Genomic DNA, 19,699 nt, shown 5'->3' with positions numbered 1-19,699 from the left:
GAGAGGTTTTTTTTTTTTAATTAGCAAGTGAAAAGGAGGAAAAAGATGATGATGACAGCAGCAACTGAATTTTAAACTACTATAATTCATTTTTGTAGACGGTGACTATAATTACCATTTAATTTTTGATAATCGTGTTAAAATTCAATTAAATATAAACTTGCCATCAAAATCTAATCTTAAAGGCAAAAATATTTATCCATAAGGATGATTAAGCTGGCAAAAATCTAATCTTTTTTCACTCAATTGAGTTGGTGCAACGAATATGATATTCTAAAGAAATGCTAGGGGAACTTCCATATTTGATCATTTTCAGTCGAGCTCATCATATCGAATTTGTCTAACACATTTCACATTTCCTATGTGATTTTGCAAAACTATTGTAGAAGGATAAATTTTATCCAGTATGCTAATTAAGAATAACAACTACAAATTTTCTTAAAACTTTTTATAAGAAAAAGGAGTAAAATACCCTACTAATAAAGCAATTTTATATCCAAAATTTATATTTGACATTTTTAATAATTAATTAAAAAACTATTTATCACTTCATTACCATTTTTATGAGAATTTGTTATGAATTTAGCAAGACAGGGGAATCAGCTTAGGTAAGAAAAATAAAATCATGTGTTTAACGTGGACTAGCAATGGTCCATGGTTGTCTCTGTCTTATATTTCATATTGTATGAAAGTACTAATATATGTACTTATAATTTTTGAGAATTAGTTTGATTTTAGTAAGTGTTGTAAAATTAGTTGATATTTGAATATGGTATTTGAATTTAAATATAAAAAATATTATTTGCATATTGAAGTTGTACTTGAATGTAACTTGAAAAACTCCAAATATTTATTTTTTAAATTACAAATTTAAAGTTGAAATAATTAACCAAATTAATAAATAAATATTGATTTTTTGAAATAATCCCCACATATTATTTTATGGATATATATTTATTTATTTAAAGAAAGAGCTTTATGATTCATGTATGGTAAGTATAAAGTTTTTCCATCCAAAATTTAATGACAAAAATTACTCAATGTTTATATCGATGACAAATAACAGACAACTTATAGAATTAGTCAATACATGATTTTAAAAAATACATGGGTAAGTGCCAACAATCTTATTTCTTTGCCTAGTGCAAAAATATTTTTCCATGTGTATGTGTGGTTTTTTGTTTTTTTTTTGGCGGGGGGGGGGGGGGGGGGGGGGTTGGCTAGCTAGTTGGGGAATAATGATAGCTTATAATAATGTGATTTATTTTTATTTGGGAGGGACTAATTGACACACAACTTGCATTTGTACTCAGTAGCCTAATTATCTGTCTTTGCTGCAAAAGGATTTGGTAATTAATCCACACATTTAATTTTATCCAAAACAGTGACTCTTCTTAATGATTAACTGAGCTAGCTGGATGTGATATGTCCTTTTTAGAGTGCAAATGTTTTTTTTCTTTCCCTCGATATTTAGTATTTATATTAATGCCTCAATTAATTTAAATTTACATCACGTAAAATCTATTTTAGCGGGAAAAAAAATTTATTAGATATTTTCTTATATTCAGAACTCGAATTCAAAAATTCAATTAATACTTCCAGATATAAATATAAGAAAAAGAAGAGAAGGAAAAAGAATAGCATACGTTTTGCTGACATATATAATAAATAATACAATAACTCACATGAATTATTTATTTCCACAAAGATTATCCAGAAATTGTAGGGCACTATGCAACTCTAAATAAATTAATAACAAACACAATAATTACGCCTAATCTCCGTTGAAATCAATTATATAAATTTTTATTGATCATGTTTTTCCATTTAAATTTTTAAAATTCAAAATTAAAAAAAAATACGACTTAGTCAAAAGAATTAAAATACAATAATAACATAACCAATATATAATTTCACGTCAATTCAAAATATTGAATTTAAATCTTGATTTGTCTGTAATACCGCTAGTATTGTATTTTTCTTTTCATTTTCCTTTTGTTTAATTTTATAATAATTAGTTCTTGGTCAACAATTGCTTTTTCATGTTCCTTTGCCACTGTAAAAATATTGAATAATTAACTCCCTTGGAGAAAATGGAACGTGAGGGATTTAATGCATAGCTTCTTCCATATTTATTTTAATTATTTCCATGAATTATTAGTTGGTAGTAAGTACTATGTGGAAACCATGAAATTGATTAAAAATCTCTAAAAAAAATTTAAAAAATAATTAAATTAGAACGTGGATACCAACTACTACAAGTCTACAACCATAAAAGGATATTTGGATTTTCCTTCCTTTTTCCATGTACACATCTAGTCATCATATCTTTTTATTATTTTCTTAATTTAATCAAAACTCATATAACTATCACAAGTTTTTTCAATGACATTTTATCTAACTTGCAATCCTTAACAAGCTCAATAAGGTGGAAATTGCACCCGCTAGCCAATTTTACATACGTGCATAAAATCGACGTATGAATAAAAGGAAAGATACGAAAAATAAAAGAAGAAATTCAACTTTGCTTTTTGAAGTGTGAAATTGATAGACGAAAAATATACCACTTATTTAAATTATTTCACTTGTAATTAATATTAACTTATTTGTTTTCCAATAAAAAATAAAAGGATATTCAATTGATTGAACTAACTAGCCTTGAAACTTGAGAGTATACTAAATTATATATGTACCAAATATATTATGAAATTTTATAGAGAGGGTAATTTTACATTAACAAAATTTCAATTCTAGCAAAGTCAAATTATATCTTTGTTAGGTAAGATTTTTCCAGTACTCACACATTGTGTATGAGGCTATAAACCACATGCTAACTTTTATTATAAGGTCTATTCAATTGGATATCATGATATCCTTATTTATAATTACTTATTTGACATTATAAAATGTCAATCTCGTGCACTATACTGAATTAAAAAAAATATATTAAAAAAATAACTATTAACAAGCAACGTAGTTAATCAAAAATAATATAACTTTGATATCGTGTCGAGTTCCTTAGTGACCGTTTACGAGACATAGTGAAAAGACTAAGCTACCCTTCAGCTTAGTGCATTTTTTCACATTTCAAAAAATAAAAAAAATAAAAATTGTATATAAAGCATGTTAAAGAGTGACTTCAAAGAAACTTTGGGAGTTCGAGAAAAATTTCGAGTGCATATTAATAATTGATTGAGAATATAAATTAAATATTATGAGATTTAAGATTCTGTTATTTTTCAATAACTTAGCCAGTAGTAGATTTAATGGTACAGCCAATTTTTTTTGTAAAGAATGTCCAAATTTTGTATAGTAATTTTTTTTTAAAAAAAGTTACTCTAGGAATTCGAACGTGGACATCATATAAGTTTTGAGCTTGGGCAGAGCTACAAGTCTTCATTTATTTTAAAGGTGTCCAAAATATTATATATATATAAATATAAAGTAAGATTTGAACAATATATACGGTGTAATTTTTTAATGAAGGGTGACAGCTGACACCAACGCAGCTCTGCTCTGAAAAGATTGTTAACCACTTGTTATATTCTCTTCATTCACTATCACTTGTTCATTTTACACGTCTTTTAAAAAATAATACTTATATAAATATTTTACCATAATATTTATATTAATACTGGATTTGTTGTTGTTGTTGTATTCATATTAATATCTTAAAAATGATTTGAAAAATATGTAATTAATATTAATGATAAAATAAGAAAAAATAATTATCTTTTCTTAATATGTTAAAAATAATAAATAAAATTGAAAAATTTATTTTGGATAAATAAAAATAAACGAAACGAATATAGTCCAATTCTACTCATATAATTTGAATTTTTCCATAACTATCGATTCATAATAAAGGACTCCTTAATTATGTTGGTATTTGTCGGTCCTATTTTAAGTGTGTGTAATATCACACCCAAGAGATAATAAATACAATGTTGTTGTAAATAATTTGATGGGTTAAATGGATGACCAAATTATGATTTTTTTAAATTAAAATTTAAATCTATTCGAAGTCCATCTCTAGCTTTTCTTATTGTATTCAAAGTTTTGGTGTTGTTTTTTCGAACTGCACCAAAAAATTGTGAAGAGTTCTAAATGCGATAAGTGTTTTCTTGTGCATAATTGATTTCGAAAGTATTGCACCTTCTTCAACTTCATCAATAACATTATTTTCTCTGATGGTATTCACAATTTTTCTAAGCTTTAAATCTCTGAACATGTATTATTTTCTCTCGGATAATCTAACAAGCTATTGATATTCATTTTATTACGTAACTAAAATTATTAATCATGACCTCAATTTCATAAATGTTGTTTTCACAAAATGGCTTGTTTAAATTTCTTGAGGCTTTATTTCCGAATAATACAATCAAAATTAATTTTCATTGAATCTCAAAAAAAACTCTTTAAATTAATAAATATTAATTTATTGATTAAATAATACCTCTATAAAATAATATTAATATTTTACTGTTGTGACAATATTAATTTAAAGGATTTTAGTGTAATTGTTGTTTTCTTCTTCTCAAAATTTAAGCTACATAAATTTTAATTAAATTTTTTATTTACGATAAACGAGTTGAGAATATAATTTCACCATTTTAATATGAATAATGTTGGATAAAATAATTTTGAAGTTAAATAATATTTCAAATTAAATACAAAAACTAAATTTTAAATTTTATCCGGAGATTACTATATTTCGCAAACCCAAAACCGGGAGAGTTAATACAATTATCGAGCTGACTGCTAAACACTTCACTCACCATTTTTTTTTTGTTTCCTTCAAATCTCCATTAACGACTTCCCCTGTTAAATCCCACAATTGATCGCCATTTCCAGTTTCCTTTCCTTCATCCATGGCCGAAGAATCAGAATCTGCATCTGAACCCCACCCTAACACCACCACCACCCCAACAAACCCCCCATCTACCGACGCCATTAATGTTGTACCTCTTCAAGCTCATTCACCACCCACCAAACTTCCTTCTCGACCCAGAAAAATCCGAAAGCTTTCCAACACTGTTGATCCCTCTTTACCCAAAACTCAGATTTCCACCATCGTACCAAGAATTGTTTCTCGTTCACTTTCATGTGAAGGTGAGCTCGAGTCAGCCATTAATTACCTCAAATCCTCCGACCCATTACTCTCCCCATTGATTGAAACATACCCACTTCCTACACTCGAACTTTTTCAACCCCCTTTTCTTGCCCTCACCAAAAGCATTCTGTTTCAGCAGCTAGCGTATAAAGCTGGGTCATCGATTTACACTCGATTTATATCTCTTTGTGGTGGGGAATCGAATGTAGTTCCAGATTTGGTTTTGGGGTTAACCCCACAACATCTTCGACAAATTGGGGTATCTGCTAGAAAAGCAAGCTATTTACATGACCTAGCAAGGAAGTACCAAAATGGGATTTTGTCGGATAAGTCAATTATTGATATGGATGATAAATCCCTTTTTACAATGCTTACTATGGTGAATGGAATTGGGTCTTGGTCAGTTCATATGTTTATGATTTTTTCACTTCATAGGCCGGATGTGTTGCCGATACATGATCTTGGTATTAGGAAAGGAGTGAAAATGTTATATGGCCTTGATGATCTTCCTAGGCCATCACAGATGGATCAGTTGTGTGAGAAATGGAAGCCTTATAGGTCGGTAGCTTCCTGGTACATTTGGAGGTTTGTAGAGGCAAAGGGAGCAATTTCAAAAGCCAATGTGGTGGGGAGTTCTGATGTTAGTTTACAGCAGCAGATGTTGTCAATGCAGCAGCAACAACATCAACCGAATCAGCAGTTCTTGGATCCTGTTAATGGGATTTTTAATGTTGGGTATGTTTCCCTTTCGTGTCTAGTTTACCTTTAAACGTTCAGTAATTGTCATGCATCTTTTCCGGAGTTTTTCCATGTATGTTCATTGCATTCTAAATAGTATGTAATGATGGTTTTCGGCTGGGGAAAATTGGTTGATTACTTTTGTTAGTTGAGATAATGTAACATTAACCTATATGACCATGTTGAGTGTTGATGCCATGTGGGCACATCTTGGTTAATTTTGGGGACCAAAATTATGTTCTGGAACTTCAGAATGATTGGTGAGTAAAATTCCTAGAGTAGAAGCTGGGAGAGGACTCACCCTCTGGGGAAAAGTAAAGTACACAATGAGCAATGACATTAATGCATAATATGCTAATGCCATGGCCCATGGTACCTCATTATTGAAGCCATTAAGTCTTCGAAATAAATATGCAAGTTTGTATGCATTTCTTTTGGCTTCCGGTCAGGCAACTTTTGCCAGGCCTGGCTTGTAGATTACCTCTCTTGTATAGATTGGAAATCAAATATGCTTAACATAATCTTAGGTTGAATTACCCGAATATATTTTCTTGAATCTTCTCCTCTGTTTAGCTGGTTACTAGTCAGATGTTTAAATCTTTTTCCCTGTTCCTTTCAGGTAAACTTGTGCCTGAAATAGTTTAGTTACAGAGTGGTTAGGTTAATCTCAATGTAGTGCTACTTCGTTAGTGAAAAGCTTTAAAAAAGAAAAAAAAAAGGTAAGGAAACAGTGGTAAGATCAACTTTGATCCATTTAATGTGAGTGTATCTACATTCCATTTGCTGAAGAACTCATGTAGTATCTTAGTAAGATCTTAGTCCTCAATCATATGTCCAACGCATTCATTGGAAAAAAAGGAACAAGAAAAATTATTATAATATTATACTAGAGAAAAGAAAGGAGAAATTTTACTTCCCACTGCTCAAGGTGTGTAGGAAAAAAAAAGGGAAGTGAATTAAGAATGTGGAGAGAATCTCCTTGTATATCAATGTTCCAGCCATTGGCTTTGACATTAAGTTTGATGGTTGGTGTTACAATTTTCTTATTTAACAATTCCAAGAGTAGCCTTATTGACTTGAGCTGAGTGATTGATTTGCTAATACAATCAATGTGAATAAGTACCCATGTGAGTAACATGTAATTTTCATTAGTAAAGCATGAGAACGTGACACTTAATCTGTTTGAAATATTCCTCCAAACTTTGTTTGAAATTGGTGACATTGGTATTGAAAGCATAGAGTGGTGCTGAAGCCAGGGAATACATTACCACATCCAAACAAAAGCCTAGAACTGATCACAGTTGCCCTATCATATCTATTAAAGAAACCTCCTCCTCTAAAAGGCATTTTTACACCAAAAGTGGAACAAAAGTAAACACTTCATCTTAATATCCTGCATATGATTGCCCATATCTTCAAAAACTCTGGAGTTTCTCTTTTTCCAAACTGTCCACCATATGCAAACAAGAACCAATCTCCACCCTTTCTTCTGTCTGACTATAACTGTTCCAACTCTGAAGAAGATCCACAGTGTTTGCAGGAACCACTTTCCACCATTTGATCCCCCCCAAATTAAGAAAGAGCTGTCGCAATTGATAAGTAAAAGAACAATGAAGAAACTAATGGCTATTAGTTTCTGTGTTAGACTCATAGAACAAACATATGGAAGAACATAACTGGAATCCTCTTCTTCTCAACCTTTCTTGAGTTAAAGCTGCCTTTCTAGCTACCAACTAGGTGAAACACAGAACCTTTGGGGGAGCATTATAAACTTCCATGGCCAATCAATAATCTGATTAGCATAGTTGCTGATTGCTAAATAGGCAGACTTGACTGTGAAGGTCCCATCTTTGCTTGGATTCCAATACAATTTGTCCTCTGCTTCTGATAGCCCCTAAAATTCCTCCTAAGTTTTCGAAAGCTTCACTTCTCCTTCAATCCCAATCATTTAGAGCCCTCCTGAAAGTAATGATCCATTCTTGTAGTCCCTTAGCTGTGGATAAATAAGCATTTGGAGTAGTTGAGATGTTGAACAGATCAGGTAAAGATCTTTCACACATCCATGCCCAAGCCAGTTGTATGCCCAGAACAAAGTCCTTTTACTATTACCAACCTGGATATTTTGATCTCTTTAACAGTGTGTTTCAATGAGATCTGATGGATCTCCACTCCTCTACCCCATAAGGACTGTTAACAGGATCTGTGCACCACATCCCCCTCCTGATCATATTTGTCGAGAATTACCCTTCTCCATAAACTGTCCTCTTCCATAGTATACCTCCATAGCCATTTCATCAGTATACTTGTATTTTGAGCATTTAAGTCCTAATTCGCAGACCCCCTTTTGATTTGGTGGTGATCAATCTTCCTCCAAACTAGTTCAGGGCTGAGCTTTATCCTCGACTGTAGTCATTCTGACTTTTCATCACCCTCCGTCTCAGGATATGGAACCATGATAATGATCTATACAGATTTCGTGCCCAAGATGTTTTGCAATTTATGAAAATCTTTCTGGTTTAAGGTGCTAGTTTGTAATATTATATTACAATGTCACCCCCCCCCCCCCCAAAAAAAAAAAAAGAAAAAAAAAAAGAGGTGCTACTTACTCCAATCCCTTGAAACTAAAGAACTTTGCCATGACTTTCATTGACTTCAAAATCATGCCTATACTTATAAAAGTATTAACTATGTTCTTAATTCTAATGAGCAAGTAAGCATTTTCCCTCCAATAAAGTTATAATGAGAAAGTAAACACAATTGATTGAATTTTCCGTATTCAGGAGCTAAGTGATTTAAGGGGCTAAGGATGCGAACAACCAAGCTAAGTATGAATTTGGTGGAATTTAAGAGCTTGCTAATTGGAGAAGAGCGGGTCTGGTGAAGGCACAACTAAGTTATGCCTTCCATATTCTCGACATGTGCTTCACAAGTTTATTCCATCTACTTTATTGTTAAATTTATATATAAATTTTGTGTATACACATTCTTGAAATAAAGGTTGAAAATATAAAACATAGAAGTATTTGGCTCATCAGTAATGACCTATTGATTCCATAGTGAATTCTTAACCTTTTGGCCTTTTGTAGGTTCTCTTTTTTGGTGTACTACTTGTATATGGGAAGCGGGTCTAGTGAAGGCACAATTAAGTTATGCCTTCCATATTCTCGACATGTGCTTCACAAGTTTATTCCATCTACTTTATTGTTAAATTTATATATAAATTTTGTGTATACACATTCTTGAAATAAAGGTTGAAAATATAAAACATAGAAGTATTTGGCTCATCTGTAATGACCTATTGATTCCATAGTGAATTCTTAACCCTTTGGCCTTTTGTAGGTTCTCTTTTTTGGTATACTACTTGTATATGGGAGTTTTTCTCTTTTATTGATGAAATTTTTCCTTGAGGAATATTTTGTCGTATTTTCTGGTTCAATAACCTTTGGAAGTGCCACAGGGCCTCTGGATTTCTCTTTACCCATGACGAGGTTGGAGGAAGTGATAGCGATCCTAGTCGGAAAACTAGAATCTAAATGCGGAAAATTGAAATAAAGAAAAGGAGATAAGGGACTTGCTTGGTTGTCTTTTCTTTGAGAATTCTTGAATTTGAAGATGACCACTTGCACACATAGCCTCTTTCTTTTTTCTCTTTACTTTGATGGACCTTCCATACATTGTATGTCTTTATTTGGTGTCCATCAAACTCCTCTAAAGCTTCCATGTGATCCATGCTATCAATGCCGTTATTAGGTAGTTGTATAAGGCACTGGAAATCCACACTGGATCAAGTTAGAACTAGTCCTAATGAGCTGCCAGTAAAATGAGGCACTTAAAAAGATTAACGAAAACTTACTTGCAAGTTTTGTGTGCCATAATCAGTACAAACACAAACTATTGGTAAGATGTGCGACCGGTTATGTTGATCCTTCCATTCTCCATACAGGCAGATCATAATCTAGACGTAAAGCATAGCACTCAATGGTGCGGTATAGTGATCAATAAAGAGACCAGGATTCAAATGTCAATTGAGATAAAAACATTAGGTGATTTCTTTCCATTTGCTTAAGCCTTGGAGGGTAGAATTACCTGAACCTATGATGGTGGGAGGTAGCAGTTACTCGTGGAATAGTTGAGGTGTACCTAAGCTGACTTAGGCACCACATTATAAGGGGACAAAGGAATATGCAAAGCAATAGGACATTCAGTTAAAGGACACAACTTTGAGGAATCTCTAAAAATTTAACAAAACCAAGTTTTGAACCCCTAAATGCAATGGATTCAAGATTAATATTGAATCCATCAAATAGCAGCAAGATCAGCCCCCCCCCCCCCCTCCCTCTTTGTTTTTTCCTTGGTATAGATTCATTTTAGACTTTTCTTGTAGCTACAACCCTTTTATTTTCTTGTTTGCTAATCTTGAAGTGATCAAAATACAGGGCATGTGCATGGGGACAGTAGTTGAAGTCACATGATTGTCAGTGGCAGTGAAGGCTTTTTTTGAGGGGTATCAATTTGCTGAAATGTTAGCCACAGGTTGTCTACATGTACTGAAAATTCTGGACAATCAAGCTGAGAACATTGTAAATTCACTTCGTAAGTTCAAGAAGTGGTGTTGTAACTCATCTCTTTTTTACTGAGAACTTCCACCTGACATAAGACTATAAGATTAAAGAGCATTTTGGTACTTTGTGTTCACATTTAATTTTGGCTCTCCGCAGCGTAAATTAACTATCGAGTTTTTTTTAACTTTCAAACATTTTGAAATAATTAGCTTTTATAAAAATAAAGATGTTTTCATGTTATTCTTAACTATTTTTATCTTTTTATATAATTTTAGTATAATATACATATTTCTATATAACTATATCTTTGATTACTATTTATGTGGTTATTCGAAAATCATCTCAAAAAGATTTTATTTTTAACTAAATCAATGTTAATTAGGTTAGTTTGATTATAGTTTGTATTTTTGAAATTTGTAGTTTATAACTAAAAATAAATAAATTGAAAACACCCATTTTCCCACATCGAAAATTCTTGAGGGATTTGGAGTTTTTGGAGCCTATATAAAGATTCATATTCTCATTATTGAGAGGGGAAGAGTTGGGAGATTTTTTAGCCATTCCAAAGTTAGAAATTTTTCATACTTGCCTAGGATTTTTGACTCTTGTTCTCAGCCTAAAAGTTGTGAAAATTTCTATCTTTCAATCTATATTTTTCTTCGAGGAAAATGGGAGATTGAAGTCGAAATTTAGGCTAACAACAAAGTTTTTATAACGTCGAACCCACGAAGGTTCGAGCCTAAATTATTTTTTTTGTGGATTGGAGTTCCGTCAAGCTCTTGGGTGGTGATAAAGTCGTCTTCAGTCTCGTTGCTCGGAAAGAGGTAAAATCTTTTTTAGCTTTATTTTATTTAATTATTTTATGTTTTATATTTAGTTGATTCGTAATCTTATTTTTTTTAGTTAGCATGTATTAAGAATAATTAGATTAATGATAGAAATTTCTTATAGTTAGCAATGTTATGATTAATTAGCTAGCATTTGTTAGGATTATTTAATGAAAGCTCTTAGTTTTGTTCATTATTTTTTCAAGTAGTTTTCTTTGAAAATATAGATTTTCATGTTTTCAATTTCTTCTTTTAACATGATTTAGATAACAAAAACATGATTAAGTTATTATTTAGTTAGAACTTTCATGGCCTAATTGATTTAATTCTTTCTTTAAAATTTGAGTTAGTATAGCGTATATATTAATTCCATATCCTTTAGTTACTTGAATATATTTCTTCTTTCCTTTCCTTTGTATACATATATACATGTTGGTAGTCACTTCTAAGATGCCCATCAATTTGATATTTTAAAATATCATGATATATTTCTTGATTTAGCTTAAAATGAGTAAATGCTTATGTAATTTTATTTTGGTGCATGTGATATCAATTTGAGTCATTCTATGGACTCCATCCTTGTATATTGTTAAGTTTTGAGTCTCCCATCACCTTACTCAAATTGCTGAAAAGTTGATACATGGAAAGGAAACTAATATTCATGGTTTGAATATTGATATTGGGCTGTATACACGGAATACAGGTGGGAAACAGTGTTGTATACACTGATATACAATATATAAACAACCTAATATGCAAGAAAATAATGTTATACAGTGTATATACAATATGATATATAGCAGATACAGGAAACAAAAAAGTGATAGACAGTGTGTATAGAGTTCGATATACATAAATAATATTGTAGTATACAGTGTATATACAATCTGATATATAGTGGAATTGGGCTTAAGGCCCAAAACGCAGATGGCCCAACAGCCTAGTCCAGACGTACAAAAACTAAGTGTAGGGCCATGTTTTCATGTGTTATTTATATTGATTCGGATTGTAATAATTTATTTACTTATGTTATTTATGTTTGCATAAACATTAATTTTAATTTGTTTTAACTTAATTAGATTCCCCTAAAGATAAATCAATTCATGTTAATTTACTCTTTAAATGATTTTCTACCTTTATTTAGTCATGTGATAAACTTTTACTTTTTTTTTATACATGTATATTATTTTTAATGTTTAAGTTTGATCATTTTTTTTTAAAAAAATAATTTTAAAATCTTCATTTCCTTTTAAATTAATATTTTTCAAAAGTTAGTCAAATAATTTTTCAAATCGTTAGATAACCGTGCGTTAGCGGTCACTTTGAATACTAGAACCTTCTCAAAGTTGAAATAAGAACCCCTTACCCATTTTCTCTAATTTTAAAACTCAAATCTGTTAGGGGCTTTCAAATTAAGATTTCTTGATTTTTCTTAAAAATTAAGCGGCGATTCTCTTTTCTAAAATTGATTTTTTTCTCTAAAAGTTGAAATTAATTTTAAATTGTCTTTTTTCCGACATAACACCTTGTACATACCTTTAGTTTAAGACCATAAAATTCAAAAGTCTTTTTTACTCTCTTAAATTCCATACCAAATCAAAATCAGATAAACAAATTAAAACGGAAGGAGTATATACCTCTTCCAATGCTATGCCAAACAGAAATATACAAATTCACCGCGCAATGGTATGGTATCAAAAGATATGCCAAGGTACCAATATATTGCAAACTTAACAAAATTATCTAAAATATAATTTGTGCATGTATAAAAAAACATAATATTATAAATCTTGATGTAGCAACACAGGATAAAATATACGCGGCAATTTGTCTGATCTCCTTAATAATGGTATCCTAGGTAATAACGTAGTAGAAATTTAACATAATAAGACATGTAATTGGCGAGGCTATTGATGTATATATCAGAATATACATAATATTCCATCAGTATATCCTTAAATTATACCAAAAAAATTCTCAATCAAACTTTTTAAATTCCCTTTTTAGTCTCAGTACGTAGTATATATAACAACATGCTTGAAAAAAATTACTTGTTCATACAAAATTCAGCATATCTCTACAAATACACTTTAAATTATAGCCATGAACTATGAAAATTATGACCCTTTTTTCCCTGACCAACCTGTTGTGGATCTTTATCTTCCAATATGGGCTAAACTTGCAAGTTTTAAGTCCAAACCAGCTTTCATTTGGGCTGAAGATGGCCCATCAATTCAGTTTTCATCCCTCACTTATGAGGAACTAAATAATTCAGCCCAATGTATTTCTTCAGAATTGTTACTTAGTTTAAGAAAAAATGATACTGTTCTTGTTTTATGTTCTCCAGGACTTGAATTTGTTGAAATGATTTTTGGTTGTCAAAGAGCTGGGCTTTTAGCTGTTCCTATCAGTCCTCCTCACCCGTCTTTTTCGAGCGGTAATTGGCACCATTTACTTAGAGTTTTGTCCCAAACAAGGCCTAAAGTTGCTATAGCACAACGCGATTACATCAAACATGTTGAGAAGTATGTTGCAAGATCGAGTAATAAGAAGTTGTCCGAGGCCTTGAAGAAGGTTCGATGGATTTCAACCGAGGAGTTAAAGGGCAAGAAAATGAAAATTCAATTGGAAAATGTGAATTTTGATAGTGGTTTTAGTTACAATGGTTGCAATGTTGATGATGTGTATTTGATTCAGTACACTTCTGGTACAACTGCTATTCCTAAGCCTGTTTTAGTGACTGCAGGATCTACAGCTCATAACGTTCGAGTCGCGAGGAAAGCTTATGAATTTCACCCGAATACAGTTGTTGTATCATGGTTACCTCAGTACCATGATTGTGGACTCATGTTTTTGTTTTTGACAATTGTATCAGGGGCAACACATGTGTTGACATCCCCGAATACATTTGTCAATCGTCCTAGAATATGGCTTGAATTGATTTCGGAGTTCAAGGCAACTTGCACTCCTGTTCCTTCATTTGCTTTACCACTCGTGTTGAAACGTGGTCATACTGGGGAAACTATCACAGGAATTGTTAATAATCCTATTAGTATGTTGAGCTTGAAGAATTTGATCATCGTTAACGAGCCAATTTACAATGATTGTGTTGAAGAATTTGCTGAATTTTTTAGGCCTTTAGGTCTTAATCCTTTTGCAATTTCCCCCTCATATGGCTTAGCTGAGAATGGAACATTTGTTTCAACATCATGGAGAAGTAGTAATTGTGACAAATTTTCGACGTATAAAAAGCTCTTGCCAAGTGCTAGACTTGATGAAGATGTAGACATTGAAATTCTAGTTGTGAATGAAGAAACAAATGAGATTGTGGAAGATGGAATTGAAGGAGAAATATGGATTTCATCTCCTAGCAATGCTATTGGATATTTAGGACATCCATATTTAACTCAACAAGTGTTCAATGCCAGGCTAAAAAATAAGGCGGGAAATTGCTATATTCGAACAGGGGATAGAGGAGTTGTCAAAGGAGAACAAAGATTTTTATACGTGACAGGACGATGCTCAGACATTCTCAAACTCCCAAATGGACGAGAAATACATCCACATTATTTGGAGACATCAACTTATAATACTTGTCCGAATTTCCTAAGAGGTGGTTGTGTTGCAGCGTTTGAGATGTCTGAATATGAATACACATCTATAGCTGTTGTTGCGGAGATGCAGAGAAAAGGTGAAACAGAGAGTGATATGTTTTTGAAGCAAATATGTGAAGGAATAAGGAAAGGAGTAATGAAAGAAGAAGGTGTTGGAATTGGACTTGTGGTACTTGTTAAATTTGGAAGTGTACCAAAGACTACTTCTGGGAAAATACAAAGATGGCTTGCTAAGTATAAATTTATGAAGTCACAAATGAATATTATCATGCAAATGAAGTTTGATAATAATAATGGTAGTAGTGTTCAAAGCACAATGCAAAAAGTGGTGCAAATTGGAAAAAAAGAGTCTAAAAAGGGAAAGAAAGTGCTAGTTTTGGAAGAAGAAGAAGAAGGGATGTTTTTTGCTCCAATAAATAGGACTTTGAAAGCTTCTCTTTAATAATTTAATCAGAGGGTTAGTTCAGAAGCTCTCTGAACTTTTAGTTGTAGATTGATACCCGTGATAAGGTGGGATATTTCAAGATTAAGTTTGAGATTAGATTTATATCATCAATTCAACCAGACACACCGTAAATCTAACTTCAAACTTAATCCTGGATATCCACTTTATTCGATTATATTTGGAGTTATTTTATCTTATCTCCCAAGTAAGATAAATTAGTTCAAAATTATAATCCCAATCTATAATCCAAGAATAATTTAGTTTGTATACGAGAAGTTTCCAAAAAATTAGCTTGTATGTATGTATGATCCCTGAGTTTTTGTAATATTACTTTGGATAACGTGTTTTATGTATTATGTATGCTGACCTACATGTTTAATGTATTTTTGTTTTTGTCTCAAATATGTGAAGATATGAATAGAGTCAATCAAACGTCTGCACAAAAGCACATGAAAAAGAGACGAGAAAAATTGTAGTACAATTATTTCCACAAATCTAGGCCTCCGTATGGACGGGCGGTTTGAAATCATGTTTTTAATTAACGTTTGAATATGCAATTTGATATCATAATTTTATTTCTTAAATTCTTCAAAAATCACGACTGATATAAAGTTGAAGTTTTGTTATGATATGCAATTTGAATTTTGTGATTTGTATATTTTTTTATAAACATGAAAACCCCAAAAGTTATGAAAACTATCAAGTTTTCTCAATTTTTATACAATCTAAGGCGCCGCATATATAAATTGCATATTTCCTTATTTCTTTTATAAATAAATATTTACGATATGCTAACTTGCAGATACACATAATTTTATAAAAATTCACTAATCAACATAGTAATAATTAGTCATTCATTAATAGAATCTTTCACATGATATATATAATCTCTTCACAATAAGCATCAGTTGTTTTTTTGTAAAATTTGAAAAGATAAATCTATTTTAAGAAATATAAACTTATGAGTCAATTGAAATTACAACTTAAAATTCTAAATCCTATTTTTTAAGAATTCAAAATTTGAAATCATAATCACAAATCACATATCTAAACACTAATTTAAAATCATAATGTCAAATGGCAGGCGGAAATTTTTATAACCTTATGTCCATGGAACTCAACATTGATTATCAACATGGACATGATTGGGGTCATATGCCTATATAGCTCTAAGCCTCAAATATAACACCACCTTCATTGTTTCTTTTTCCAAAAGAAGCAGCAACCCATTCCCAAAATAGGAAATAAACATTTAAATAGTGACAGAAACTCCAAGAAGCATCATAATTAATTGAAATTGACAACACACAAAAATAATAAATTAAATAGACACTGCATTTTGATTCGACAAAAATAACTATACTCTTTCAAAAAATTCAAATTAACGACTAAGATTCATTGTTTCCTTTCATCCAACGGCGATCTATTAACTATATATACTTCCATTTCGAAAGACGTTTAATTTCCAGCAAAATATACTCATTTTCACTCTCTTGGGTCGTCGATCATTTTTATTTATTCATTATTCAAAAAATAGATTGTTCCCGACATACCACGACTCAAGTAAAAGCAATTCAATGCAGTTTAGGGGGAAAAAAAGTGATCTAATATTCAGTGATAAGGGGGGAGTGTTAGAAAGAGCTGAAAAATTCAGATGAATAAAGGTTCCTGCAAGTACAATAATTAATTAATAAAAATAAAATCTGATTAAAGGGGTTCCATAGTTACAATAATGCTACATAGAAAAGAAGAAAAAAACTTGCTAGCTACGTACGATTCCTAGTACGACTACATAAGCAGAAACCAAATCCCAAGAAATTTCATTTCATTTTTTTCCCCAAACCTTAACTTAATTTAATTAATTAAGGTTGATCTTCTTGTATTGTGTTCTTTTTAGCAGAAGGATTCTTATTATTATGCATCCAAACCTTAAAAACCTGTCTCTTCACTCCAACTTGTGAGCAGAATCTTTGTACTTCAGTGTCATCTTCTCTTGGAATTCTCCATCCTAATTTCTCTGCAAATTCCAACATTTTCTCCTTTTGTTCTTGACTGAATTTTGTCCTAAACCTTTTCTTAGCCAACACAAATGGTTGTTGTGGAGGCACTGATGTTGCCTGTTGATGATGATAAGTGTTGAAATTAAGTTCTTCGCTTGATGAGTCCGTTGCCCCACTTCCCCCGCTACCTGTCGAAGACATAATTAAGTTAATTAAAAAAAAATTATAGTAATGATTTTAACTTCAAGGTGAGATTATCATACAATAATCATATTATCAGAGCAGACTAAGGTCTTAGGATTGAGTTGACATGTTTTTGTTCATAAAAAAGGTACAAGTTCGTCCCTGGAAGAACGTGTTGCAGACATAATTAAGTGCACTTATCTGTTACTAAAAAAATATTATTTTTTTAATCAAAAAATGTTCAGTAAATTATTTCATTGATATTTCAACTGAATCAGCAACGAAAAAAATTAGCAATATTTTTTATGCGGAAAAAGTAGGAAGTTTTTCGCTATTTTAGTGAGAATCTGTTTTTCACCATGTAATTTTTCTAGTAAGCTTGTTCGGTGAAAAATGAGTGAAAAAATCTAGTTGTATGGTACAAATTTTCCACTAATTCATGGTTGGAAAAACATTTATTTATAGTAGTGTATGTTTCAAAAAGAATATCTTTTCATAAGAGTATTTCAATAATCTTTTAAATCTAACATTTTCATGCTAATTATTTTTAATGATACACCTAATAGAAATGCTATGTAAGGTTTAGAATCACAGTGACATTCGGGGTATATATATATGATAAATACACCTTTTTATGCTTCTAAATTTAGTGTCCTGTGAAATAAAGACACATAAAATGAAATAATGGGAGTAAATAAATATGTATTTAAATTAAAAATTTAAATTTTTAAATAAGATAATCACATAATTATTATAATATAATTATTATAATTATGAATGTTACCTTGGAACTCCGAAGACATTTTGACAGACTGAGGTGGCATGGTAAACCAAATTGAGTGAATGAAATAAAACATATTTCATCTAATGGTTTAAATTTTTAGATGAGATAATCACATTACCTCCGAAGGCCATTTTGACAGGCTGAGGTGGCATGGTAGTCCAAATTGATCTACCTCCGTGTTGATGGTGATGGTGGTGGTGGTGATTCAACGACGGTATCGGAGAAGGTAGTGGTTGAGGCAGCTGTAGTGGATGCACAACCATAATCCCCGCATTATTATTATTATTGTCACCACCAACGTTGTTAGGCTGTTCTTTTCTGTGAAAATTACGGTGACAATTACAGGCAGCACATTTCAACGCCTCAAGCGTTCCTTCTTCTCCACTAGGCATGAACTCACCACATCCATCAGTAACATTTCCTCCAATATTAGCAGCATGATTTTTAAGACACTCACGGTACCTAGCTCTTGCTGTTGTTATCTTGTTAAATTTATTAGATCTGGCGGAGGAATTGTGTGGTGCAACGCCAACTACAGCTGGAGTTGCACCACCACCGCCGGATGATTTTTCGTGATCTTGAATGGAGGGTGGGAGAACTTGATCTATGTTTTGATCAAGTGAATGATACCCTAAAGAACCTGGCATTCTCATTTCCTTTTCCTCACCAGCTAATGCCATTATTTTTATTTTTAATTACTTAATTAAAACCCTAATTAAGATTTAAGAAACCCTAACCCTATTTCTTATGATGTGTATATAATCCTATGTTTTACCCATGAACATAGAAATAAAACACCAATAAGATGAAGAAAATAGTTTAACTAACAAAAATTATAATTCTACTTCTTAACTAAGTGTAGTACAGTACTCAAAAATCAATTGCTTCACAATCTTATGTGGGGTGAGAGAGAGAGAGAGTAAAGAGAAAAAGAAAAGGGTAAGTTGAAGAAGAAATTAAGCTGGAAATAAAGAGGATGGGGCCCTAGAATTACTACCTTAGTAGAAGCAAAATCCGGCGGACCACCACCTTAAAAATGCATGAAAATTGAGATTAAGAAACAGTGAAATAGAGATGGAAGAGAGAGAGAGAGAAAATTAAAGTGACGAGGTTTGTTTTAAGGTTGTGGAAGAGAAAAAAAGTGGGGTGTTGGGGAGGAAGCAACACAGAATGTAAGAAACAAGAGACAACATGGTTTCTTGAGACGAAGCTAAAAAAAAAAAAAAAAAAAAAAAAAAAAAAAAAGGTAGTTTCAAAGTGAAAAAGGAGGAGATAAGAAAGAGAGAGAGAATAGTAGGAGTAGGAGTAGTGCGGAACAGCGAAGATAAACTGTGATGAGATTATGGAGTGTTATGTTGAGAAACAATAGGACTGAGCATAAGAAAACAACAGACAATGTCATGTTCAGTCCTCTCCCACGCCCTGCCAACATT

At 31.7% G+C, this 19,699-nt stretch overlaps 3 protein-coding genes across 4 annotated transcripts; 2 read left to right on the top strand and 1 right to left on the bottom strand.

Annotated features, from left to right (window-relative positions):
* The first annotated feature begins 4,721 nt into the window (after positions 1-4,721).
* On the top strand, positions 4,722-10,554 carry LOC129903379 (alkylbase DNA glycosidase-like protein mag2). 2 transcript variants are annotated; one of them, XM_055978914.1, is made up of 2 exons: positions 4,722-5,848; positions 10,288-10,554. In XM_055978914.1, the coding sequence occupies exons 1-2, from the start codon at positions 4,872-4,874 to the stop codon at positions 10,307-10,309; spliced, it is 999 nt and encodes a 332-aa protein (XP_055834889.1). In that variant the 5' UTR covers positions 4,722-4,871; the 3' UTR covers positions 10,310-10,554. The 2 variants fall into 2 exon arrangements, with proteins under 2 accessions (XP_055834889.1, XP_055834890.1); XM_055978915.1 differs by lacking the exon at positions 10,288-10,554 and adding an exon at positions 8,632-8,924.
* A 3,299-nt stretch (positions 10,555-13,853) lies between these two features.
* LOC129904613 (uncharacterized) lies at positions 13,854-15,296 on the top strand. Its single transcript, XM_055980179.1, has 2 exons — positions 13,854-13,947; positions 14,116-15,296. The coding sequence occupies exons 1-2, from the start codon at positions 13,854-13,856 to the stop codon at positions 15,294-15,296; spliced, it is 1,275 nt and encodes a 424-aa protein (XP_055836154.1).
* A 1,668-nt stretch (positions 15,297-16,964) lies between these two features.
* Positions 16,965-19,598, bottom strand: LOC129902920 (zinc-finger homeodomain protein 6-like). The gene is made up of 2 exons (XM_055978367.1): positions 18,385-19,598; positions 16,965-17,487 (listed from the first exon to the last, which is right to left on the bottom strand). Exons 1-2 carry the CDS (start codon positions 18,944-18,946, stop codon positions 17,162-17,164), a joined length of 888 nt encoding a protein of 295 aa, XP_055834342.1. The 5' UTR covers positions 18,947-19,598; the 3' UTR covers positions 16,965-17,161.
* Between the last annotated feature and the right edge of the window lie 101 nt (positions 19,599-19,699).

The sequence above is a fragment of the Solanum dulcamara genome, chromosome 9 (genome assembly GCF_947179165.1).
Source record: "Solanum dulcamara chromosome 9, daSolDulc1.2, whole genome shotgun sequence".
Taxonomy (NCBI): domain Eukaryota; kingdom Viridiplantae; phylum Streptophyta; class Magnoliopsida; order Solanales; family Solanaceae; genus Solanum; species Solanum dulcamara.
The sequence above is the reverse complement of the archived record's forward strand: the minus strand, read 5'-3'. Positions and strand labels throughout refer to the sequence as shown.